The following is a 21,343-nucleotide window of genomic DNA, read 5'->3' as shown; positions in this document are numbered from 1 at the left end:
AATCAATATATCTTGTTAGAGGGGTTTTCGCCTTATCTATGCGCGTAATCAGTATGCACTTGCAGTCAATATACCTCTGATATGTATACTCTGGAAATTCTATAGATTTAAATAAAGTAAAAGGTTAAAATAAATTTATATGCTTAAAGCTGACACATGGAATTCACACGAGAAGGGAATATACAGTAAGATATACACTAGAGGTTAGGTCATATACAGTTAAAGAAACCATACAAATAATTGTCAAAACTTTCGTGGTGAACGCTGTTTTGTCTAAGCATGGAGGAGGTTACATCGAACACGTATACAACAGAATATACTCAGAAAATATACACAAAGACGTTATGCACTAGACATCATTGAGTCGACCTTTTGCATTGGTGCAACAAGTGTCGGTCTGTTACAGTGCGGTGAAATGTAATTGATATTGGAGGGAACTCTGAACAGAGCTAATAGAATTTCAAAGTTTCAACAAGCAATCTACTTAGAATAAGCAGGCTTTAGAATGAGTGCGTGTATATTATGAGGATATCCCAAGGAATTTCCTCAAAAGTTGGAAAATAACAAAAAAAAATCTAATTGCCTAAAGTCACAAATGCGTCCACTAGTCCTAATTGGATTAAGTGATTAAGGGGATGGCTTCTGCTTAATAGCCAGGGAATCGAAATGTGACACCCGGCCAAAAAAGTGAACATTTTGTGCAAGGCGGGCACTAGTGTAGCAGTAGCTAGATTTATTTGATCTTCTAAATAAAAAGCAATTAGTACCACAGCACTATGAGACTGGCGCAGAACAGTTGTAAAGTTAATTTAAAACACCTGTCGCTCACAAAATTAACAAAATAGTGAAGTTAAAAATCAGTAAAAATGATGCAAAGTTAATTTATGCATTTTGGACTGTGAAAAATTGATAGCGAAGAAGACCTTTCTTTATGAGTATATATAGCTACTTATGTATTACATGTATAGCCGGAATTATAGTTTGCTTTAAATATGGTTCTCTTAATTCCTTGATTCGATCCTTTCGCTCCAAACGTTGCCACTAGACTTTTGCATGTAATTTCTGACCTTTGCACCTCACGATGCATTTATAAATATTGATTAATTTGGTCCACCGATTTTATTTTGACATCAGCAAATGCAATCGCAGAACTTCTGCAAATAATAATTCACTTGAAATAAACAGCGCCAAACAATGCCAACGCCGCCGCATTGCGAGGGACAGAAGCAAAATAAAACACACACTGGTTCGATTGTCCGAAGGACACAGCAGGTTGTATTTGTCCTTTATGTCGCAAACAGGTCCTTTTTTGTTTGTACACAGGTAACACAATACATGAGCAAAAAAAATGAGCAAAAAAAAACTTTCCAACCACTTTATTGAAATCGATTCCTTCCCCTCTCCCTTCTTTTCTCTATTAATGGCAGCCTCACCACATTATGGATAAACTTTGCCAAGTGCTCTATTTGGATTTTCCTGCTGGCGGTTCTTTCCCTGTCTCCATCACCTGAACTCTGCTTCACAACATCCCCAGTAATTGTAGATGCCTCTGTCTATTGTAGGTGACTGGAAGAGAATAAGCTCCCCCAAATTAACCAGAGTGAAGCTCCTTTTGTCATGAATAGCTTTTGTTGTTGTTGTTGTTGTTGGTCAGGATGAGATCTGGTTGCTGGTTGCTGGACGTAAAAGTACATGGCTGTTGTAAATCCATCAGTGCTGAGACAGGCTATTTTTTGAAGCTGCTCGGTACTGACATTCCTGACGAGTACGCAGGCGCGGGCAGGTGGCACCCAGCACTTTATGACCAGGTGAGATGATCCTGAAGAGGTAAAAGGAGAAATTACTCAACAGCTCGCAGATCTTTTGACGACACTACGGACAACTCCAGGCGATATGTCAATACTGGGCAAAATGGGGGACTGGCAGGTACGTAGACTTATCTATTAACTACTCTCCTTCAACATTACTACTTTAGTTCCAGTAGCTGCTGAAAGTTGTTCTTTAAGTGGTGCCTAATGTTTTATTATGTGTACTCACATAATTGATAAATCCAAGGAATTGGGCCAAAGAATTACGAATTGTAATAGACGTCATTGATTACAAACTTTCTATCAGTACTTGCATTTGTATTTACCTGAATGACGTAACTGGTACAAACTATATGTAGCTTGCAGTTGAATAAAAGGGAAGTTTAAATATTCCGAACAACGCTAGTGCAGACAAAACTCGTAGTGGTTTAAAATGCATCACCAGTTGATTTGTTTCAATGGCTTGTAGAAAGGTTCACTTTAGAAATATACCTTAAAACTTTTTGCCTTTTCCCTACTTTGATTTGGATTGCTTTTGTAGTCAGTTTGCTATCGGCGCAGTACTCCAGATAAGTAGAAAGCAGCCCACTGAAATCATGGGCCATGTTGCAACTTCTGTTAACCTGGGGCCAATTCAATGAGATTAAAACAAGAAAGATTAACATCTATCTTAACATTGCGACCATGTGACTGTTTCGTTTGTCTAATGGTTATATAGAACAATGCTAGTCGTGGACAAAATAACTTCTTTTCTAGGAAAGATTCAATAAGGTTGAATTTCAATTTTCCTTTTACAGCTTTATTTTTAAATCCTGTACGTATTGATGACTGGATGTGTGTCTGCAGACTACCTTTTCAAAAATACACAATGTGATTCAAGTTTATTGGAAAGCCTGCTCAATAGCAAACTACATTTACATGGAGAATAAAGCAGCATTGAATTTTAAATATAGTTAATATCTATATCAAACATTCGGAGCATATAACTTTGAGTAAGAAACCAATCATGTATAGGTACAAATATATTTCTGTAAAACCTATGTACTGTTTGCTCCTTTTAAACGTTATAACCTAATTGCACTACTTTATGTTTTCCTAGATTTTCTCAAAGATTTGATCATAGTGTGAAACAGTGTGGTAATGCTTGCAGTTTTGAAGAGTTATGTTATCTATAATTTCCAAAATATTTGATTGTATTTTAAAAGTTGGAGTTAGGTATAATAGGTTTCTAACTTGGCAGCAATGAATAATTATGAAAAAGAGAGACGCAATGACGTGTATAATTACTTATGAAGTGATCAGGGGTATTCTTTCCCAGCTGGAATGAAAAGGCCTGTACTTAAGAAAATACTTGTTAGATGCTGATTATTAACACAACTATTTATAACATTAAAATTTAGTGAATCTACTTTTCCATAAAGTAACCATATTGACAGCAGTATTAAAACAAGGTACTTGCATTATTGTACGGTATCTATCTCTAGTGTGTTTATTCTTTCCACCGCGGAACGAAAATTTGTCAAAATATCTAAACGCACACGGATACACCAGGTGCTAGTAATGGGTAAAAATGTGGTAGGATAATTGGAGATTAAAAGTTCCCCTCATCTGTGCACCAAGTTAAAATATGCGGCAATGTTGACATACATATATTTCACATACTTCCACTTCGATTTAATAGTCAATGTAAACTGCAACAGGTGCTCTGGAAAGTTATTTTTGCCCTATTCTGAAAAGGCAGATCTGGTGTGTAATTTTATAAATTAGTAAGGAGAAGATGTCATTGAATGTAATGGCGTTTCACCACCTTCGCACAATTTAAAGGGGATTATTGTATTTATTTTAATTCGGTACAACAAAATCTGCCCACCAAATAAACAGATGTGAATATTTCCCGCTCCCCAGAAAAACGCTGGATTTTTTAAAACGAGATGAACCTCGCTATGGCTACATGTGTATAGAATTACACTTAATTAAAAGAAGTGCAAATTGGGGAGGGAGAGGGGGAGGGGTTCGAATAAATTTCACAGGTTTAGGTTACTCAAAAATTGCTTTACAAAAACGAGAAGTGAAAAGAGTATTGCAAAGCTGTTCTGTCAGCAATAGTTTCCACTTCACAGTAACACACATTTTAATTATTTATTGCATTTTGGTGTTGCAGTCAATTAGAGGTTAACTTTATATATTATTCTCAAACAAACTCACTACTTGCATATACTCCACAACGAGTCTGGCAGTAGAGGAATGATGGCAATAAAATGTAAATGACTTTTATAAGAAACTATGACATTGCAGTAATTTAGAGAAGGTCAATGTAATATTATTTGAGAAATATAGCGTAGGCCTAGCAAATACCTACTCTTTAAATTAATAGGCGTTTGCACAAAGGTAGAATAGAAAAGCTGTAAGTTCATTGCTTTAAATCAATCATCGATATAAAACTCGATATCTGTTTTAATTCATAGCGTTACATTTTGAGGGGTTGTTTCCTCAAACTGTTAATCTGAAAAGGTCAAATCAAATTCATGCAAACAGCTTGTTATGAATAAACACTTAACAGTTGAAAGTGAGCAAGTGGAGAAAAATCAATCATCTTTTTTTAAAAAACTAAAAATGCTGCTGTACTGTTTGCAAGACCCCCCCCCCCCCCCCCCACCTCCCCAGGAGAACACAAACTGTTAGAAAATAAACATACATTAAATGTGTATGTGTTTCTTTTTATATAGCTATACAGACGGATAAAAAAAATACAGGTATAAGCAAAAGATTTTCACCTTTTAGACGTAATGCTCACTGTGACTGTCGCGAACGAAATTATTTTACATCAAGTTTCAAAGGATTTGGCCTTTCTGAGCGAGGTGTTCTGAACCGGCTGATATCTTGGGTCCTCTAATTAAAGACAATAGGTTCTGATGACATCTTTGTCCTCGAGCTCCACCAAAAATGGTAATGAAGGCTAAGGACGACGCCTAGACCTGGTCACACAGATTACCTGGGTTGATAGTTACCCTTACACACTTTGTCACCTTGGATGAAAGACCGCGCATAACCTTCTGTCTCAATTCATAATTCAAAGTCAATTAGCTATTTATTATGATAATAACCTTTATGTAAAACATAGTGAAACGGTTTGCAAGACGGCGCTAGGTCGAAATAGTTTGCTTTTAAGTCACTGTTTATGCATGGATTGAATAGCTACATAACAAACATGATTTCCACCTCAATGGCAGCAAACCAACACTTTACACGCTTGTTATTTAAAGCCTGGAAATATCAAAGAGAGGTGAATTCCGAAAGAAGTTCTCCTTAGCAAACCTACTATTTCACAGTGACACGATAGAAGACACAATCACCGAAAGAATCTAAACACTAATACCAAAAGAACCTGATTAATTATGCATTTTAGCACTGCTGAATTTTGCCACTCTAATGAGCTTAAATGTCTCCTGGAAATCAATTGCAAAATAATGATAAAACTGCCTTTTCTTTACCCCGAATTCTCCTGGGGAGATGCTTTAAAAACATGAGCAAAAAGTATTGAAATCCCTATCAGTTCGGAATCTATTTAACTACATCCATTGTGAAACGGGTTAACGTGAAACCCATTAGTGAGTAGAGGACCACATGAAAGGAGGTTGGGTGCTTGATGCACAGAGGAATATGAAATTAATAGCTGTTTGAAAATATGCGTATTATATATTTATTATTGCCACTTAACATAGTCAAAATTTGAAGTGCACTTGGCCTTATTAAAATGTAAAGTACAGTACTTTAAACAATTGAGCTCCGTCTTTCAATAAGATTATTACCCTCCTGGGAAGGCATAATGAAGGGAAAACATCATTATATCTGCTGGGAAAAGAGTTAACTAAGGAAATAAAATATTATACTCGTATTCTGTGCATAGGTACAATGGAAGGTAAGGAATAATTTAACTATTTGGGGCTCCAATTCAGTATAACAATTGGCTCCATGTGCATTTTATAAGTTGCTGTCCAGCTCCAATGCATTTATGTTGACGTCCATTGCCAGCCGGCAGGGCAAGCTCTCTACCTGTGTCCATTGGAGCAGTAATGTGGTTGAATGAGTGTTTGGCTGGCGTTCATATGCTAATTGGGCTGTTATTAGCGAGTTACTAAAGAGCTGAGAGGAGAACTCGATCGACCATTAGAGGGAGATCTCAGAGCACATACAGAGCGCTAAACCAACACACACTCTCTGTACAGGACTGCCCGCTCTCTGAGACATCCAGTCAACCACTTTTACACCAATCCATGAGAATGCTGTGGAAATTAGCGGACAATATCAAATATGAGGAGTGTGAGGTAAGCAATTTCATATTAGCTTAAACAATTAGAATGCAGTTTTCAATGCCCCGTCGAGTGAAAGACATCTGCGCATCACATCTCATTTAAACCGGATATTGCAAAGTTTTTGGAAGCATTAAGCAAATATACATTGTAGAGAAAATGCAGTACGATTAAAAATTGAAGTCTCCGGGCATTCGGCTTAATAATATTGCAAAATAATGCAAACGCCGATTGCAGAATTTGTACTTAAGTCTCTATTGTGTGCCAGTAGCTCACGCTTGTAAACAATACAGGAAACGAGCTTTAAGAAATAATGTCCATTCGGTTCAAAATCAGAAATGTTATCTATTTGATAAACCTGGCTACAAATTTTCATCATAGATTTTTTTTAAATCTTAAAAAACAGCCATATACTGGCGATGTTTATGAAGACAAAAAAATGTTGCAAAATGTTAAGTTTCCTGTACTATTGTCATAAAACAGTGACAAAGTAAAAGTTTAATCCCGCAACCAAAAGAAGCGCATTTTTTATAGTAAATTTTAATGGTTTCTCATAATCTAAAATTTATATGCCTGCATTTGTTAATAAACGTTCCCTCTCCAATATCACCACCAACCCCCAACGCCAACTGAAACACTGAAATCTGCACAAAATTGTGTCGCCGTTATGATTAAACGATTGTGTAACTTATGTGGAAATGGTAGCAGACATTAGATGGTTACAGCTAAAGGCCGTGGCTGTGCCTGGTTTGAGAAAGTTGATCTGCAGAGTTTGCTAGGTAATATTTGGGGAGTTGTTTTGGAGTTGTACAGCCAGTCAAACGGGTTTGTACAGCAGACTAGAAGACAGCTCGCACCACGGGTTACACTGAGCAGCCCTTTAGTTTCACTTTATCCTGGAACTTAGCTTTTTTTTTTAAGAAAAAAGAAAGGAAAGCAGAGAAAAGTATGAAGGATCGGCGCGATCATCCGGCGGAGAAAGTTAACGATCAACCCTGAAATCCGTTTATTTGAATCTGGCTTCGAGCTGAGTTTAGACAAAAGTGCTGTTTTTTAGGATCTCAGTAGGGAGCAGCTTGCGTAAAAGTGCGTGAAAACGAATGAGGGCTTTGGAGACTCCATAGTGTCTCTGTCGCTCCCTCTGTTTCTTAACTTTTAACCCATTGCACGATGGATCAGACTACTAGTGAGCCAGGATCAGGGCAGCACACATCTCCGGCAAAAGATCTGAAAAGGAAGAGAGCTGAAAGCCCAAGTAATCTCTCCCCAGCCAGGAAACGAGTGGCCGCCGACATGCCTTTGGCATTTTCTGGATTTTCACATGATAACGAGGTGCAAATTCCTTCCCGAATCACTCTCTCTTTCTTTCTCCCATTCCTTTCTCTCTCTCTCCCTCTGTCTCTCTCCATCCCTTCTTCCCTTCCCCTCTGTCTCCCTCTCTCTTACTTTCGCATGCCCTCGATCACTTGAAAATGTTCTCCTCTTCCCTGTGATTCGTCAAACCCAGCAGTGTGTTCCCCTCTTTTCTCTCTCTCTCTCTGATTAGATACACTGATTCAATGGACGTCATTTATAACAGACACAGCCTTTAGTTGCTTCCTCGCTTCACGCTCGATTTCCGACCATTCTCCCCTTATTAAGTATTCGTGTAATATTAATAGTCATGAATATCTGCTATTATGTGCTGAGTTGAAGCCGCGGCTCGCCGTTAGAGGAGGAGAGAGAAAAAAAAGTTTGAAAAATCTATCGACGTGACGCCCTGAAACTAGACACAATTCTGATATTTTTTTGTGTGTGTGTTGTTCCCGATGAAGATTTTTTTCAAGTTCTGATGGATTCTGCTGCCTTGCTCCTGCATGTGACTCCCCGGCGTTGTGATCGTGTTGTAGTTGTATAGTACTGGACTGTTTTTTTCCAATTTTCCACTCTAGGTCTCTCTATTTTTTCCCCCTGACGAACTCAGATCAGACTGTCCGCAGATGTTAGTGCACAGTTTCTCGGCGATGGTGAGTTTCAGTGAGATGGCACTAGATTTAAACCAAGCCCAAGTGGTAGCACTTTCGGTTTTGCAACCTTAGCATACCTCCTATGAGGATAATATTTTTTTTGCTGAATTCTCCCCTTGTGATGCTTTACATTTACTGTCGTTGCCTTTAAAACTTATGATTCCGATCATGCCACCACAACGAAAATGTAATGTCAGCGATGGTTGGATTTTTAATGCAACTTTAATGTCTGATTTCCTTGCAGGATCGGCACGATGGGACGAGTAATGGGACTCCACGGTTGCCCCAGTTAGGGACAGTCAGCCAGTCTCCATATCCGACCGCCCCGCCGTTATCTCACACCCCTAACACGGACTTCCAGCCACCCTATTTCCCTCCTCCGTACCAGCCCATCTACCCGCAGTCGCAGGACCCCTATTCCCATGTGAACGACCCCTACTCGCTGAACTCGCTGCACCCGCAACCGCAGCCGCAGCACCCGACCTGGCCTCAGAGACAGAACCAGGAAGCGGGGATCCTGCACCAACCCCGCGGTCTGCCACAACTCGCCGGCCTGGACCCGCGGAGGGAGTACCGGCGGCCCGAGGTCCTGCTCCACAGCACCCACGGCCTCGAATCCGGCCTTGGGGATTCATTGCCCATCCACAGCATCGCACACGCCATCGAGGATGTCCAGGTAGGCACAATGCAACCCCTTTGGAATTTTTTTTTATGTTGATTGCTTTTTGCTCTTTAACGAACTGTTTTCAAATCAGAGGAGACTTTTTTCATGCTCAAAATCTACTTAAGATTTAAAAAATAAAAACGACAAGCAGGCATATATGTGAGGTCCATGTATCGTTTTTTATTGGCAGGCACCACAAGCCTAAAATACATTAGTTGTTTTTTAAAGCTAGCATACGTTTTAGTGCTTTGATCAGATTCCTTTTCTGCATGGTTATTTTATGTTCTTCAATGAATTAAATTTAACATTCTTCTAGCTATGTTAGTTCTTCACATTTGTGTAAACGATTAGCTAGCAATAGGGTATAGTGAATTGCACGGTGTGTTTTATTCAATATTTCAATTTGGCAGAGCAGATTCATTTCAATCTGTACTTTCTTGAGTGCTTCAGAAACGGGAATTATTACTATTTTTTAAATAATCATAATTTTAAATAATTCTGAGAATACCTTAATTTTTCTCCCAGAGAAAAAGATGGTTTATTAGCTGTGCCGAGTTACTAAGAGCTGGTTTCAATGCCAGTTGGTCATTGTGGAATTACAGTTCCGAGGTTGCAAAAATACAAAAGACATGTGCTTGCATTGTGTTAAATTGTCCATTTTTCAGCGTAGAGGTGAATTGTATTTTTAAATTATATTATAATTTGAACTCCTTCCTTCAGCAATAACTTGAATAATTATTAGTGCGATATTATCTTGCAAACAAAGGATACATATCAACGCAGAATGAAAGCCAGCCGCCCTCTTGGTAGCTGAATTTAAGGCTATGCTTTTTTTTTTCTCGAAGCACTTCTTTTAATTTCGTAAAAAAATGCCGATTTAAAGCTCTCGTAAAATATTCATAAGCAAGGAACCGTCATGCATTCATTTCCTAACAAATACTCATTATGAATGCTTAGAGCGATTGAAAGCTGTTCAACATTCCACTTAATACCTGCGGCTATACTTTACTTAAATGTGACTGGCTCTTTAACACACACAAAAAAAATCTGCTATAAACAAGCTTACAAATACAGCCTTAACTGTATGATATGCGTCTCCACTACTCCAGGAGAATATTTAACAACAAAGGCATAATCTGCTGACAAAAAAGGTGTTACAGAGAAAAGAAGAGAGAGAGAAAAAAGTCTAAATGGTTCAGCTTATTTTGGTGCGACTGTGTTTGTGTGATATCGGAATTAAAAAGTCCCTACCTTCGTGAAGTATTTGTTCAGTGTTTGTGTTTCAGTAATGTGGGGGAACCTGCCGATCTGGCTTTGGAATGTAATTGTTATTATGAAGTCTCTTTAACACTCTGCTGTCAATTGTTCAGATTGTCAAAGTGGTGCCAATTTTGTACATCTTTGTGCTGTTGGGAGTAAAACGGATGTTTAGCGCCTTTAGTCACGATTATGGGGGGGGGGGGGGGGGAGGGGATATTATTTTACATCACTTTTAAACTATATAGTCTTCAGGTTATAAACCTTTTATACAAAACGGCTCTTAGTCAAAAAAATCAAAACCTCGATAGATTCAGTCACGTTCTTGATCGTGTTCAATGCATGATGTGGACGCAGTGCCAACATTAATTTAAACAGCTGATTCAAAACTAGATCGACTTAAAATCAAAAATCACTTGGGGCAAGTTGCGCGTGAATGGTTGAACCACATTTTGAGAAGAAAGGATCATGGAGAATCTACCAATAATGTACTGGCAAACTAGTGTTGATTATAGATGGAGAGTATATCATAAATAATAAAGAAAAAAAATCAAAGCTGAATGAATAATGTTCGATGGGTCGTTGACATTGCAGCGGCGATTTGGAAGTGAGTGTTATTTGTAAATGAACTGGCTGTTCTGCAGTGATTGCCAATCGCTCAGTCTCAATAGAATTCGTGTCGAATTGGTGAACATATTCCGACGCTGTATTGCATATCGGGCTTGGAATGAACAGACTTGCTCTCACTCAATAACGAGCAAACGCTGAGGACCAAAAATGTATTTCCGAAAGGAACCTGCAAAGGGATGGTCATCAGAATGATATACCACCCCTTTAACACACACATGCACAGATTTTACTTTTCATAGAGAAATTATCAAATAAACAACCCCCACAACTTCAGTTCAATCACGCAAAACCATTTACTGTAACGAAAATTGACAAAAAAAACCGTGTTCCGCCTTATGCAAATGCTGAACCAAGACCAGGAATTACCATTCTGTTATCGCACTGTATTATCATTTTTGTTCAGGAGAACAGCCCAGGCTCTGGGTGGATTGTTACAACTTCTGTCATGGCTCAGTTTCACGCAGTTCCTGCCATGCTAAACATTGCCTACAGTCTTTACTTCCATAAGTTTACGGTAGTATTCTTTTTTTAAATTTCGTTTCAGCATGTTGATGACCAAGGTATTAACATCCAGGACCATACCGTCATTAAGAAAGGCAAGTTCCTTTTTTTATCTTCTCATCCAACATGTTTCTACAGGCGGTACACAGGCCAGCGAATCTTGGTTGCTTTACTCCAGTTTATTGCGCGCAACATCTAATGTCAAACTAAGGGACTGAAGACAATTAACAAACAGCCATGATGGTTTGCAGGATAGTACCCTAGTTGTGTTTTTTTTTGGGGGGGGGGGGGTGGTCCATGAGGGAACTCACACAAAATCTCTTGTCTGTACATCTCAGACTCTGAACGTTGGTGTGGATTTAAAGAATTCCTTACAGTTGTGCTGCTTTAATGAGCTAAGGAATTAGGGAGCATATAAATCAAACCAAATGCCTGAACTTGCAGAAGCAATTATACTGTCGATTGGCGTTACATGCTTTTGAGGGTCTGGTTAGTCATGTGCATTTAGACGTATATTTATTTCTATGGAGCTTTGGTTGGGAAATATGCATTCTTAACTTAGCCACCCTAAAGATCTGCCTGCTTCCATTGCTAAGTTGCTTATTGTGAAGTTGCTACAGGATTGTTTTGATTTTGATTATATATATATTGAATTAATGTGTATACCCACTATATATTATATATATATATGCACACTAATTCGTAAAACTGCAGCATACGATTAAATGGTTTAAGTTTCATCTTTCTGCTTCTCCAGGTTTTGTCACGTCAAATTACATGTGCAAGGGATAAATCTTAAGAGATGCTCTTTCCACGTCGACATGATAATTGGCTCTTTTATTAGTAATCTCAAGAGTTCGTTTAACTCCTATTGTCTCTATTAGCCTCCCCAGAGCTATTAATGTCACAAGTGATCTATCCGGAACTAGAAGCTCGACGTCTTCAAGATCCAGAGTAGATTTCCAGTGGCATAAAGAGAAAGCCAAGGCAGTGCACTTAATTACACTGCAAAGATGGCTTTTTGTGGGGAAACATGTCCATGGTAATATTTATAGAAACAAAATCTCGAACCTAGATTTTAGACGGTCAGTCAATAATATGAAAGGTTGATAAATACACATAGCACCACTGGGTGATTCTCTGGAATTAAGGGGAAATTTAGCTAGTTAGTGGATTTGTTGCAGTGTTTGGGTCTAATTCTGCACTGACGATCGGCGTTACCTAATTGTTCATTTTAAGCTTAAATGCGCTCTTTTTAATCTGAACAAGTTAGAACAAAATGAAGGTTATTTCGCGAAAACGCCTGCTTTAATTTCCTGTGAATCACACCGGCGATTTTTTTTTTGCTGTTGTTGCAATGAACTGAAAAATTGAGTCTAGGATTTGACATGTTGGTGTTCCGGTATGTGTGCGTCCGTTTTGTGGGCATAAGCAATGACTATTTTACTCCTGTGTTGAGTGCTGTAGGATACAAGGGGGCAGATGCAGAATGCAACGGAATCGAATTAGCATGAGCATAAAACAAAATAATATCAACTAGCCCATCCTGTTATTGTGATATTTGTGCGATTGCAAAATAAATGCATTGAAATAAATTTCGCGTGAACAAATAACTTTAAGTACAAAAATAAATGAAGCAGAATACAAAGCAATGCTAGGGGTTTCAAAGGGTACCGGGAATAGATTAGAATATGTGTTTACTCTTGACTTGCAACATAAGGCATCTATTTGTGTTGTATTGAATCACAGGGACATTTTCTATTACACAATGGAAATGACTTTACTATGATATTAACGGACATATCGTTTCAAATTGGCCCTGGCAGTAACATACACAGTAAACAACATAACTTTGGAAAGAGCGTATTTATAATAAAGACGTTGTACGCTGCAATTTCATCTGAATGTGTTATATTTTGCTCAAATGATCAGATTTCATTTTATTTTAGTTTTAAAATGCACGCTCTAAAGTCCAATTCAGTGTAGAGGACAGCTTGCATCAGTGTGCGCAGCGAATACTGCTTATGATGACAATATATCCCAATAATGTGACAAAGGCCCTGCTTTATTATCGACTCTTTCATAAAATCTAATCCGAATCGGTCCAATTGAATTTTTTTTATTGTGCAGACGTTGGAGTTGTTGGGTGAGTGGGGACCACAGCTGCAGAGAGCTGTAAAGTTAGATTATGGAGATGGCAGAGGTGTGCTCTTCAGGGGATGACTATTGATTTGTCTGATGGTTCTGTTTCAGGTCCCATGTCCCTATCTAAGTCTCACAGTGGAGCTGTCACCTCCATCTCACTCAATAAGGAAGGGCTCTTTGGCGGGGTTGCGAACCCGAACGAGGTGTTCTGTTCAGTTCCGGGTCGCCTCTCCCTCCTCAGTTCAACATCAAAGTACAAGGTGACGGTGGCGGAAGTGCAGAGACGCCTGTCTCCGCCCGAGTGTCTCAACGCCTCGTTGCTGGGAGGAGTGCTTAGGAGGTGAGGGCTACTAGTGCATTGGGTAGTCTCCCACTCAGCTCGGCTTCATAGAAACAGAGGGCAGTACACACATCAGTGAAAATTCCTTTTTGCAACACATCTGACTGTTATATTATTTCAGTAATGTTACCATTATTTATTTTCGCTGTTTGCTAATTGTTTTTGTTCCCAATATAACCCTTAAAGGGCAATTATCATATTTTAGACGGTGTTGTTAACACTTCCAGATTGCCTATTTCTAGTTCGATACACAAATGTTTCATTGAATTGATCAAAAGTCTACACCAATAGATCGAAAAAGAGAGTGAATACTGTAATAATTAAAGGCAATATATTTATAAAAACAACTTTATTCTTCACAATTTGAAGTAAAATATTTATTGGACAGCCTTTCATCGGACATTTTTCTTTAGTTCGCACAGTTTTGATGGCACAAGATGAAACTGCGAGTGGGCAAAACTGTTAAATTCATTTAAAAGGAGTTGTTTTCGATTACTGAAGGATTGCATTAGAAAGAAAAGTAACTTTTGCTCCATAGCGAGACCACAACTCCGTTTGAAATTGCTTCGTAATCTCAAAATAAGCATTTTTCTTTTTTTTTTCACATTGGAAATCTCAACACTTCAGAATTGTTTAACGTGAGAAAAACGCGTGTTACGGGATGTGTGCATACTTTTAATTTAACGATGAACTCCCCCCTTTTTTAATAGGGCGAAATCTAAAAATGGAGGAAGGTCTCTAAGAGAAAAATTAGACAAAATTGGATTAAATTTACCCGCAGGTAGACGCAAAGCTGCTAATGTGACGCTGTTAACCTCACTTGTTGAAGGTCAGTAAACTTTATTGCATTCTTCTCATATATAAAAATAGAGGGGCACTAATAATCATGGGATGCTTCCAGTACTGTATAAGGGCGGGAAATTGTGTTTTTGTGAAGCCACGTGCCCTTATGTAACCCACACCAGCATTCAACAGTCGTTGCCTCGTGTTAACCCTTCAATGTGGTGACAGAAGTAAACAAGCAACGAAGCGCTGACTGCTGTAGCATTGGACATTGTGATGGTTGGCTCCGAGTGTATGCAGTAAGCATTCGGCAAGGTTATTAGATGGCTGGAAGTGAATATATACATTATATACATAACCTGGCATGATCAGATATAGCCAGAGGATGTGCTGTACGTTGTGGACAATGTAGGAAGGTTGTTAATCACTATTTTTGGGGGGAGGGGTGGTGGGGGGGAGTGTGGTAGAGTTGGACGAATTGAGTTATGTATTTGCCTACTGATGACTGAAAAATCTTGCAGTGAATGGGGAACTAATGAGAAACCCAAAGCCACAGTTTTGTTCATCAATTAAAGACTGTTTTCAGGATTGTTGAGTGGAAAAAATAGTGCAATGCAGGCATCACAGGAAGTTCAGCGCAGGGGAATCTTCATTTACCTAATTTTACAACGTGTTAATCAACGAATTATCCGAATACATTAAGTTATTTGATTAGAGAATAGAAAAAAATAGAACTGACTCATTTCAGTTTTTCGCTGGGTGCTTTAAAACTAGCCAGAGTGGAATACATTGTTGTGTCTGTTTGTAACTGATGCTCATTGTGTGTAGAGTCTCGGTTGTAGTGCCGCCAGAACTGTGTTGAGAACGGTCCAGTGTGTCAGGGTCTTGTGGAGAAAGGTTCTTAAAGAAAATCATTACATTAATCTGATTATGGTTCTGGGTTATTATTAGCCAGGAGTGGATTCACGCGTAGATGGTTTGCTGATAAATGTGTGACCAGTTGGATTTCTAAGGGGCAGGCTGTTGGACTGTGTCCTGTTGTTATTGTTTATGATCTGTTCCATTTTATGGAAACGAGTTACTGGACTGTGCCTTTGAAGCACTAATTGGCGCATGCGTCCTTCCGGAGCTGGCTAATGGCAGGAAGCCCTGCAGTAAAACCCAACTGGTTCAGGAAATTAAAACCAAAGGCTTTGAAATCAACAAAAAGAAAGGGTTCTAGAGAATGATGTATTTTAGCTGTTCAAAAGCCACATATATATATATATATATATATATATGCTGCTGGCAAGGATTGTTTCTTTTTCAAAGTGTTTAAATATACAATACTTATAGTCTGCGAAACAGTGTATTATTTTAACATTATATTGACCAGCTAATTGTAATGATAAAAAAAAATTGTGAATCGTTTCCAATGCCTATTCTTTATGGTGCACTGTATTGAACTGCACGAGCACTTGGTTTGAATCATGTTTCTTTAAGTAACGTGTTTTGTTGTCAATGATGTTTGTATCTTCTTTAACTGGTCGCTGCAGTTGATATTCAAATAGTTCTTTTTTTTTTACAATCAGCAGAAGTTCAAGCATATCCACACAACTCAGCCTTTTACAAATTGCTGTCCAAAGCCAGTCTGGGTCTTGAGAACCATTCCGATATAATGTTTCCTTATAATGTTTATGAGCCAACATGTGAAAGATTGCAAACGGCCATTGCTGCACTGTATTACTACAACATGCTTTGTTGTTTAGTTGCATTGGGGTTTACGGAACACAGGCTTAAGTGCAAGAGGATGTTGTATAGACGTGGTTTGCACTGGTACTGAATACATGACGACAAAAGAGATATTGTCAATTTATTTGATATTCTATCCAGTTCACTACTTAACTCCTCGTAATGTCGTTAAATGACTCACTGAAGCTTTCCGAGTTTTTTTTTATTGCATGCTTCAAATATTTAGTTTGTGACAAATGGAAGTATGAGGGTTCCAGCAGGATACTTTTGAACTATTTCTTCCATTATGATGCTGAAAGAAACCCGGAGTGCAGCTTGCGGATGTTAGTTATCATGTAATACGAGCTAAATATTTAAAGAGACACTATCATTTTTTGATGCTTCACAGTACCAAGTGTAAAGTGTTCATTTTAAACAAACCCGCAAACAATATGACATACTACCTCCCTTATCTCCGTCATATCATTAAATTTAATCGACTTAACATATAGCTGCAATCACATTTCAATAAGGCATGTAAAAAGGCAGCCATCTTTTATATGGCTATAAAATGGTTTTGATCCACTTAAATGTAACATGTCAAACAATTCTATTAAATATTTTCAGAACGGTTCCTGGCATAGGTTTGCTTGTTAAATCGGTTTAACAGAATCAAAACAAATGCGTTTTTAAAAATTTGCATGTCAAACGTTATGCATACCTACATTTTGCACATGTCCTTCATTGCTCTGTCCAGGTGAAGCTGTACACCTTGCCCGAGATTTTGGTTACGTTTGCGAAACAGAATTCCCAGCCAAAGCAATAGCTGAGTACGTCAACCGGCAACACTCCGATCCCGGTGAACAAGTGACACGCAAAAACATGCTACTCGCAACAAAGTGAGTCCTCTCTTTTGAATGAAAACTTCAATTGAGCTCTGTTCTCATCTGTATTCTGCTCTGCTATTAATTGCTGGCACGTGGGGTGCGGGAACTGCTCGGGTTCTGATGGTGCAAGGACAAAGTTGGACAACGTGAATATTCTTATTCTAACACTGGCCATTTGGATTCTTACAAGTGCTTAGAAATATGTGATCGATGGTAAAAGTTTAACTGCAAAATGTAAAACAGTGGTCGATAGCAGCACATACAGGGCCCTCACACCTGGTGTGCTTGTACTATCAGTATTAATTTTACGACTGTCAATAGCAGTGCTGCCTCAGTTGGCGCCCAATGCTTTTCACTGTTAGGGGATTGAAACCACTGTCATTTTGTGAGGTCACACATCAGAGAGAATTATTTAAGCTGCAATATTTTGCCAGCAGTTAATAAACATTATTTAGCAGTGGGTTGTACCCGAACTGTTTGGATGAAAAGACGTGTGAAAAGTAAATTATTTGCGATGAAATGTTGGAGGAAATTTCCAGGGTTGTTTTCGAGCCTTTAATTCAGAATTTGAAATGTCACCGAAGGGCATTGTGGTGCATAAGCGCTGGGAGGTTGGTGCTACAATTTGTATCGATGGTTACACGCCCACTGAAATAAGCCTCCTTTCAAAAAGTATAACACAAAACACCTAGAAATATGTTTTACATATTTTACATAGTTCTAGAGTAAAGACTTTCAAAATAGATTCAGTACTCCAAATGTAATAGAATTCCAAACATAACTAGAAACACAGACGGCGCTATCCACAAAGCTATATATTTGATAGGAGCTGGGATATATTATATGTGATTATATTATACACCCTCATTACTCATTACTCTGATTTTCCTAAGAACGGTGTGTTAGTAAAGAACATCCTTGATTATTACCCCTCTGTATTCCAATATCCCAATTTGAATTTAATGAGCCGAATTGTTATGTTTACATTATTTTGCATGGGGTGCACACAGACAACAGAACCCCACAATGGGAACAAAGATTAGTTCTGACTGCACGGGCATTGCTATGTGAATAATGAGATTGTCACACAATTGCAATCGCTTACTAACATTCTAAACTGGGATGCGCTTTGAAGTATTGGGGTGTTTTGTGGAATCGTGGGAATAATGTTAAGTATGTTGTTTTTTGATTATAAATTCGAAATTTAGTTGAAAAAAAGATTGGGAAAAGGCACAAAATGTTGATAACCCTTGACAGAACTTGTACGCTGGCTTTCTTGCGCAATTGGATGTTTCAAGATAACATCTACACAGTAGGAATTTGGACTGAAACTTATTCCGTTATGATGAATTACTACAAATGGTGGGAATGTGTTTTATATTAATTTATAGTCATTTAAAACAATAACCTGTCATACTTACACTCAGGAGAGAAAGGCATTATCAAAAAAGTGTCTTCTATGCTATTATAGTAAAGAGCTGATGGAACCTCCTCCATGAGGTATTCTTGAAAGAGCTGTCCATTCTTATCCAGGACAAAAATGTATTTATAAGGCATTGGTAAATGATCCAGGGCCTGCTCAAAGATGATCTTATATTGAATCACTTGTTAACTCTGTACCTGTGCCATATTTACCAGAGAGGAAAGGGAGTAACGTTTCCGGAAGTTTACTTGAGTACAGTTCAAGAAAAAATGTGCCGAATAAAAGCATCTTTCCCTCTGGAGATATGCAGTAGTTTAAACATTACAACTTGTTGTCTTAATTTTTCAGACAAATCTGCAAAGAGTTTACAGACTTGCTGACTCAGGACCGATCTCCTTTGGGGAATTCTCGGCCAGCCCCGATCTTGGAGCCTGGCATTCAGAGCTGCCTCACTCACTTCAGTCTCATCACACACGGCTTCGGGAGCCCGGCTCTCTGCGCTGCCATCACTGCCTTGCAGAACTATCTCACCGAAGCACTCAAAGCCATGGACAAAATGTACATGAACAATACTCCCAACAACCACACGGGCGAAAACCCCAGTAAAAGCGGAGACAAGGACGAGAAGCACAGAAAGTAGTGGGATAGTAAAAGTACAATTTCGTAAAAAATAAATAAAAAAAAATTAAAAGTTGTCATATAGGTGTGACTGTTTCTCCCTCAACCTGGAACCCGGAGCCTTAGCGAACAGAGCAGGCGATGAAGAATTTTGAACTGCTTTTGAAATGACACGAAAAGTTTCTGAACTTTTTACCAAGTTAAAACTTCATCGGACTGCATCCTGATTGACATAACCCCCGTTGTTTATCTCTGTTAAGATTGTAGTCACAATCATTTAAACAAGGTAACGAGGACACATTTTATCAGTATTGTGAATAAACTTGAACAGTTCCTCTGTCATAATCATCGTTGTAGAGAAAAAAGTCTTCTAAGGTAACGGTCAACTTGAACATTTATTGCAACTTGCAGTTCACCGTATAATAAGGGAAACAGTGTTCATGTATGTATATATTTATTTATGTGTAATTTAATGGGAATTGTAAATATGGTGCGTCTGTTTAAACCTTTATTTTATTTAACTGGTGATATCGTTTACCTCCTGTTAGTGGGTTTTAATCTTCATCAACTACAGTAGTTCTTTCCGTGATTTTATGGTACTTATTTAGAAAGGTATTGGGTAAACTCTGGGATACACATTCTAGCCCTCTGTAGCATGTTGTGGCCGATAAACAGTTGAACAAAATCCAAGAGAGGGGGAAAAACGAGTTTTATATAAGCATCGAATTTAGTTTATACCACAGAAATCCGAATTTAAAAGTAAGAACTAAAATAAAAGAAACATCTGCGATGTTTTTTGTGTTTTAAAATATCCCATGTGTTGTGACAAAGAAATTACCTGACACCATGTCTCCTTCCCTACTGAAGAACCAGAGCAATAAACTGATATTGTCTATAGAACGGTTTAGTATTTTATTGTTGAACTGACAGCATTTGGGACGACCTGATACCTTGTATGTCCGCTGGCCAAATTGGAAGCAGTTTTTAGCTGTATTATATAGAGTTGTGTTGGCAATAGTTTACATGCCTGTCGATGTATCATAGCCCTTTGTTACCCAGATAAATAAATATTTGATACGCTTTATGTCGATTTTTTTTATTCAGTGGCTGTCTTTGCCCAGGCGTATTTTTACTTGGCAGTCTTTTCCTCCAGCCCTTCAGTATGCTTTGCAGTAATTGGGTTTAACTCTCCCTTGACAATTGCTCCCCTGCAATAAGCAGCTGAACCCATTGTTTCCCTCAAGTATAATAAAAAAAACTTGAACTTTCAAGTTAGAGTTGAGCAGGCTCGCTCTGGTAGGTTATTGAGTCATAATCAAAATAAATGATAAAACGGGGTGGGGAGGGGGTGGGTGGAGATGGAGAGAGGAAAGAGAGAGAGAGATGTATTGCTAAGGTCTTCAGTATCCTGAAATAATGTACCTAATGATGTGACAAGTCACTAAATAAACCTCGCAGATTTTCATGATGCTGTGGTTACCAAATGTCGTTTTGCTGTTTAACTCGTTAACAGCTTTGCTTCCTTCACTGGCATTAATCAGTTTTACTTTACGGAATAACAGATAATCTTAAGAATATTAATATTTTCTAGCGGTTTCCCTGCAAGGTTAGCAAACATGTTGTGAAATATTATGTACTGTTTACTGTCTCTTTTTATAAGTCCACATCACCCCCACATTGTTTTGTACGTGCTGTTTTTTTTATTGTTATAGTACAGTGCAGCCAATAGATTTAAGACAATAAGGTTGAAAGCGACATTACCCTTTTTATATTGCATTTTTACAGGCTTGATGATTCGTGAATACAGTAATGTACACGCCATGCACACAGTAACGTTTCCCAGTTAGAAGATGGAATAAGCCTTTCAGATAAGGGAAGTTTAACAAAATATATACAATAGGGTCGTTTGGACCGTGTTGACTGCAACGTTTAATTATTCTTTGTCAAATGAAAGTTAATTTGACTGTAAATTATCAACACGGAAATTCTAAGCCTGATAAACCACTCAGTGTATGTTTTTGACATAAATGAAATGCACAATGCTAGCAGGTGAGGTGACGCGTTGTCTATCAGGGCTGTTTTTCTTGGCGAGATCTCAGAATGTGTGTGGGATACTGTACTTACCTCGGGCACAATGGCATTCATAAACAGTATTTCAAGTCTGCTGTTTATACAGAGAATAGACACAAAGCCCATTTTTAAAACATCAAAGCATATTTATTAAATAATATACGCGACGTCAGAGCAGAGGTGTAAATCCC

At 38.3% G+C, this 21,343-nt stretch overlaps 1 protein-coding gene across 3 annotated transcripts; it reads left to right on the top strand.

Annotated features, from left to right (window-relative positions):
- The first annotated feature begins 5,990 nt into the window (after window positions 1–5,990).
- tfap2a (transcription factor AP-2 alpha) lies at window positions 5,991–20,136 on the top strand. Of its 3 annotated transcripts, none has more exons than XM_068030990.1 (8): window positions 5,991–6,133; window positions 8,050–8,124; window positions 8,369–8,800; window positions 11,220–11,271; window positions 13,430–13,661; window positions 14,372–14,490; window positions 16,912–17,053; window positions 18,813–20,136. In XM_068030990.1, exons 1-8 carry the CDS (start codon window positions 6,083–6,085, stop codon window positions 19,102–19,104), a joined length of 1,395 nt encoding a protein of 464 aa, XP_067887091.1. In that variant the 5' UTR covers window positions 5,991–6,082; the 3' UTR covers window positions 19,105–20,136. The 3 variants fall into 3 exon arrangements, with proteins under 3 accessions (XP_067887091.1, XP_067887093.1, XP_067887090.1); XM_068030989.1 differs by lacking the exon at window positions 5,991–6,133 and adding an exon at window positions 7,303–7,450; XM_068030992.1 differs by lacking the exon at window positions 8,050–8,124.
- The last annotated feature ends 1,207 nt before the right edge of the window (window positions 20,137–21,343 follow it).

The sequence above is a fragment of the Heterodontus francisci genome, chromosome 5, assembly GCF_036365525.1.
Source record: "Heterodontus francisci isolate sHetFra1 chromosome 5, sHetFra1.hap1, whole genome shotgun sequence".
In the NCBI taxonomy this organism is placed as follows: Eukaryota; Metazoa; Chordata; class Chondrichthyes; order Heterodontiformes; family Heterodontidae; genus Heterodontus; species Heterodontus francisci.
Note: the sequence above shows the minus strand (reverse complement) of the source record. Positions and strands in the feature narration are given on the sequence as shown.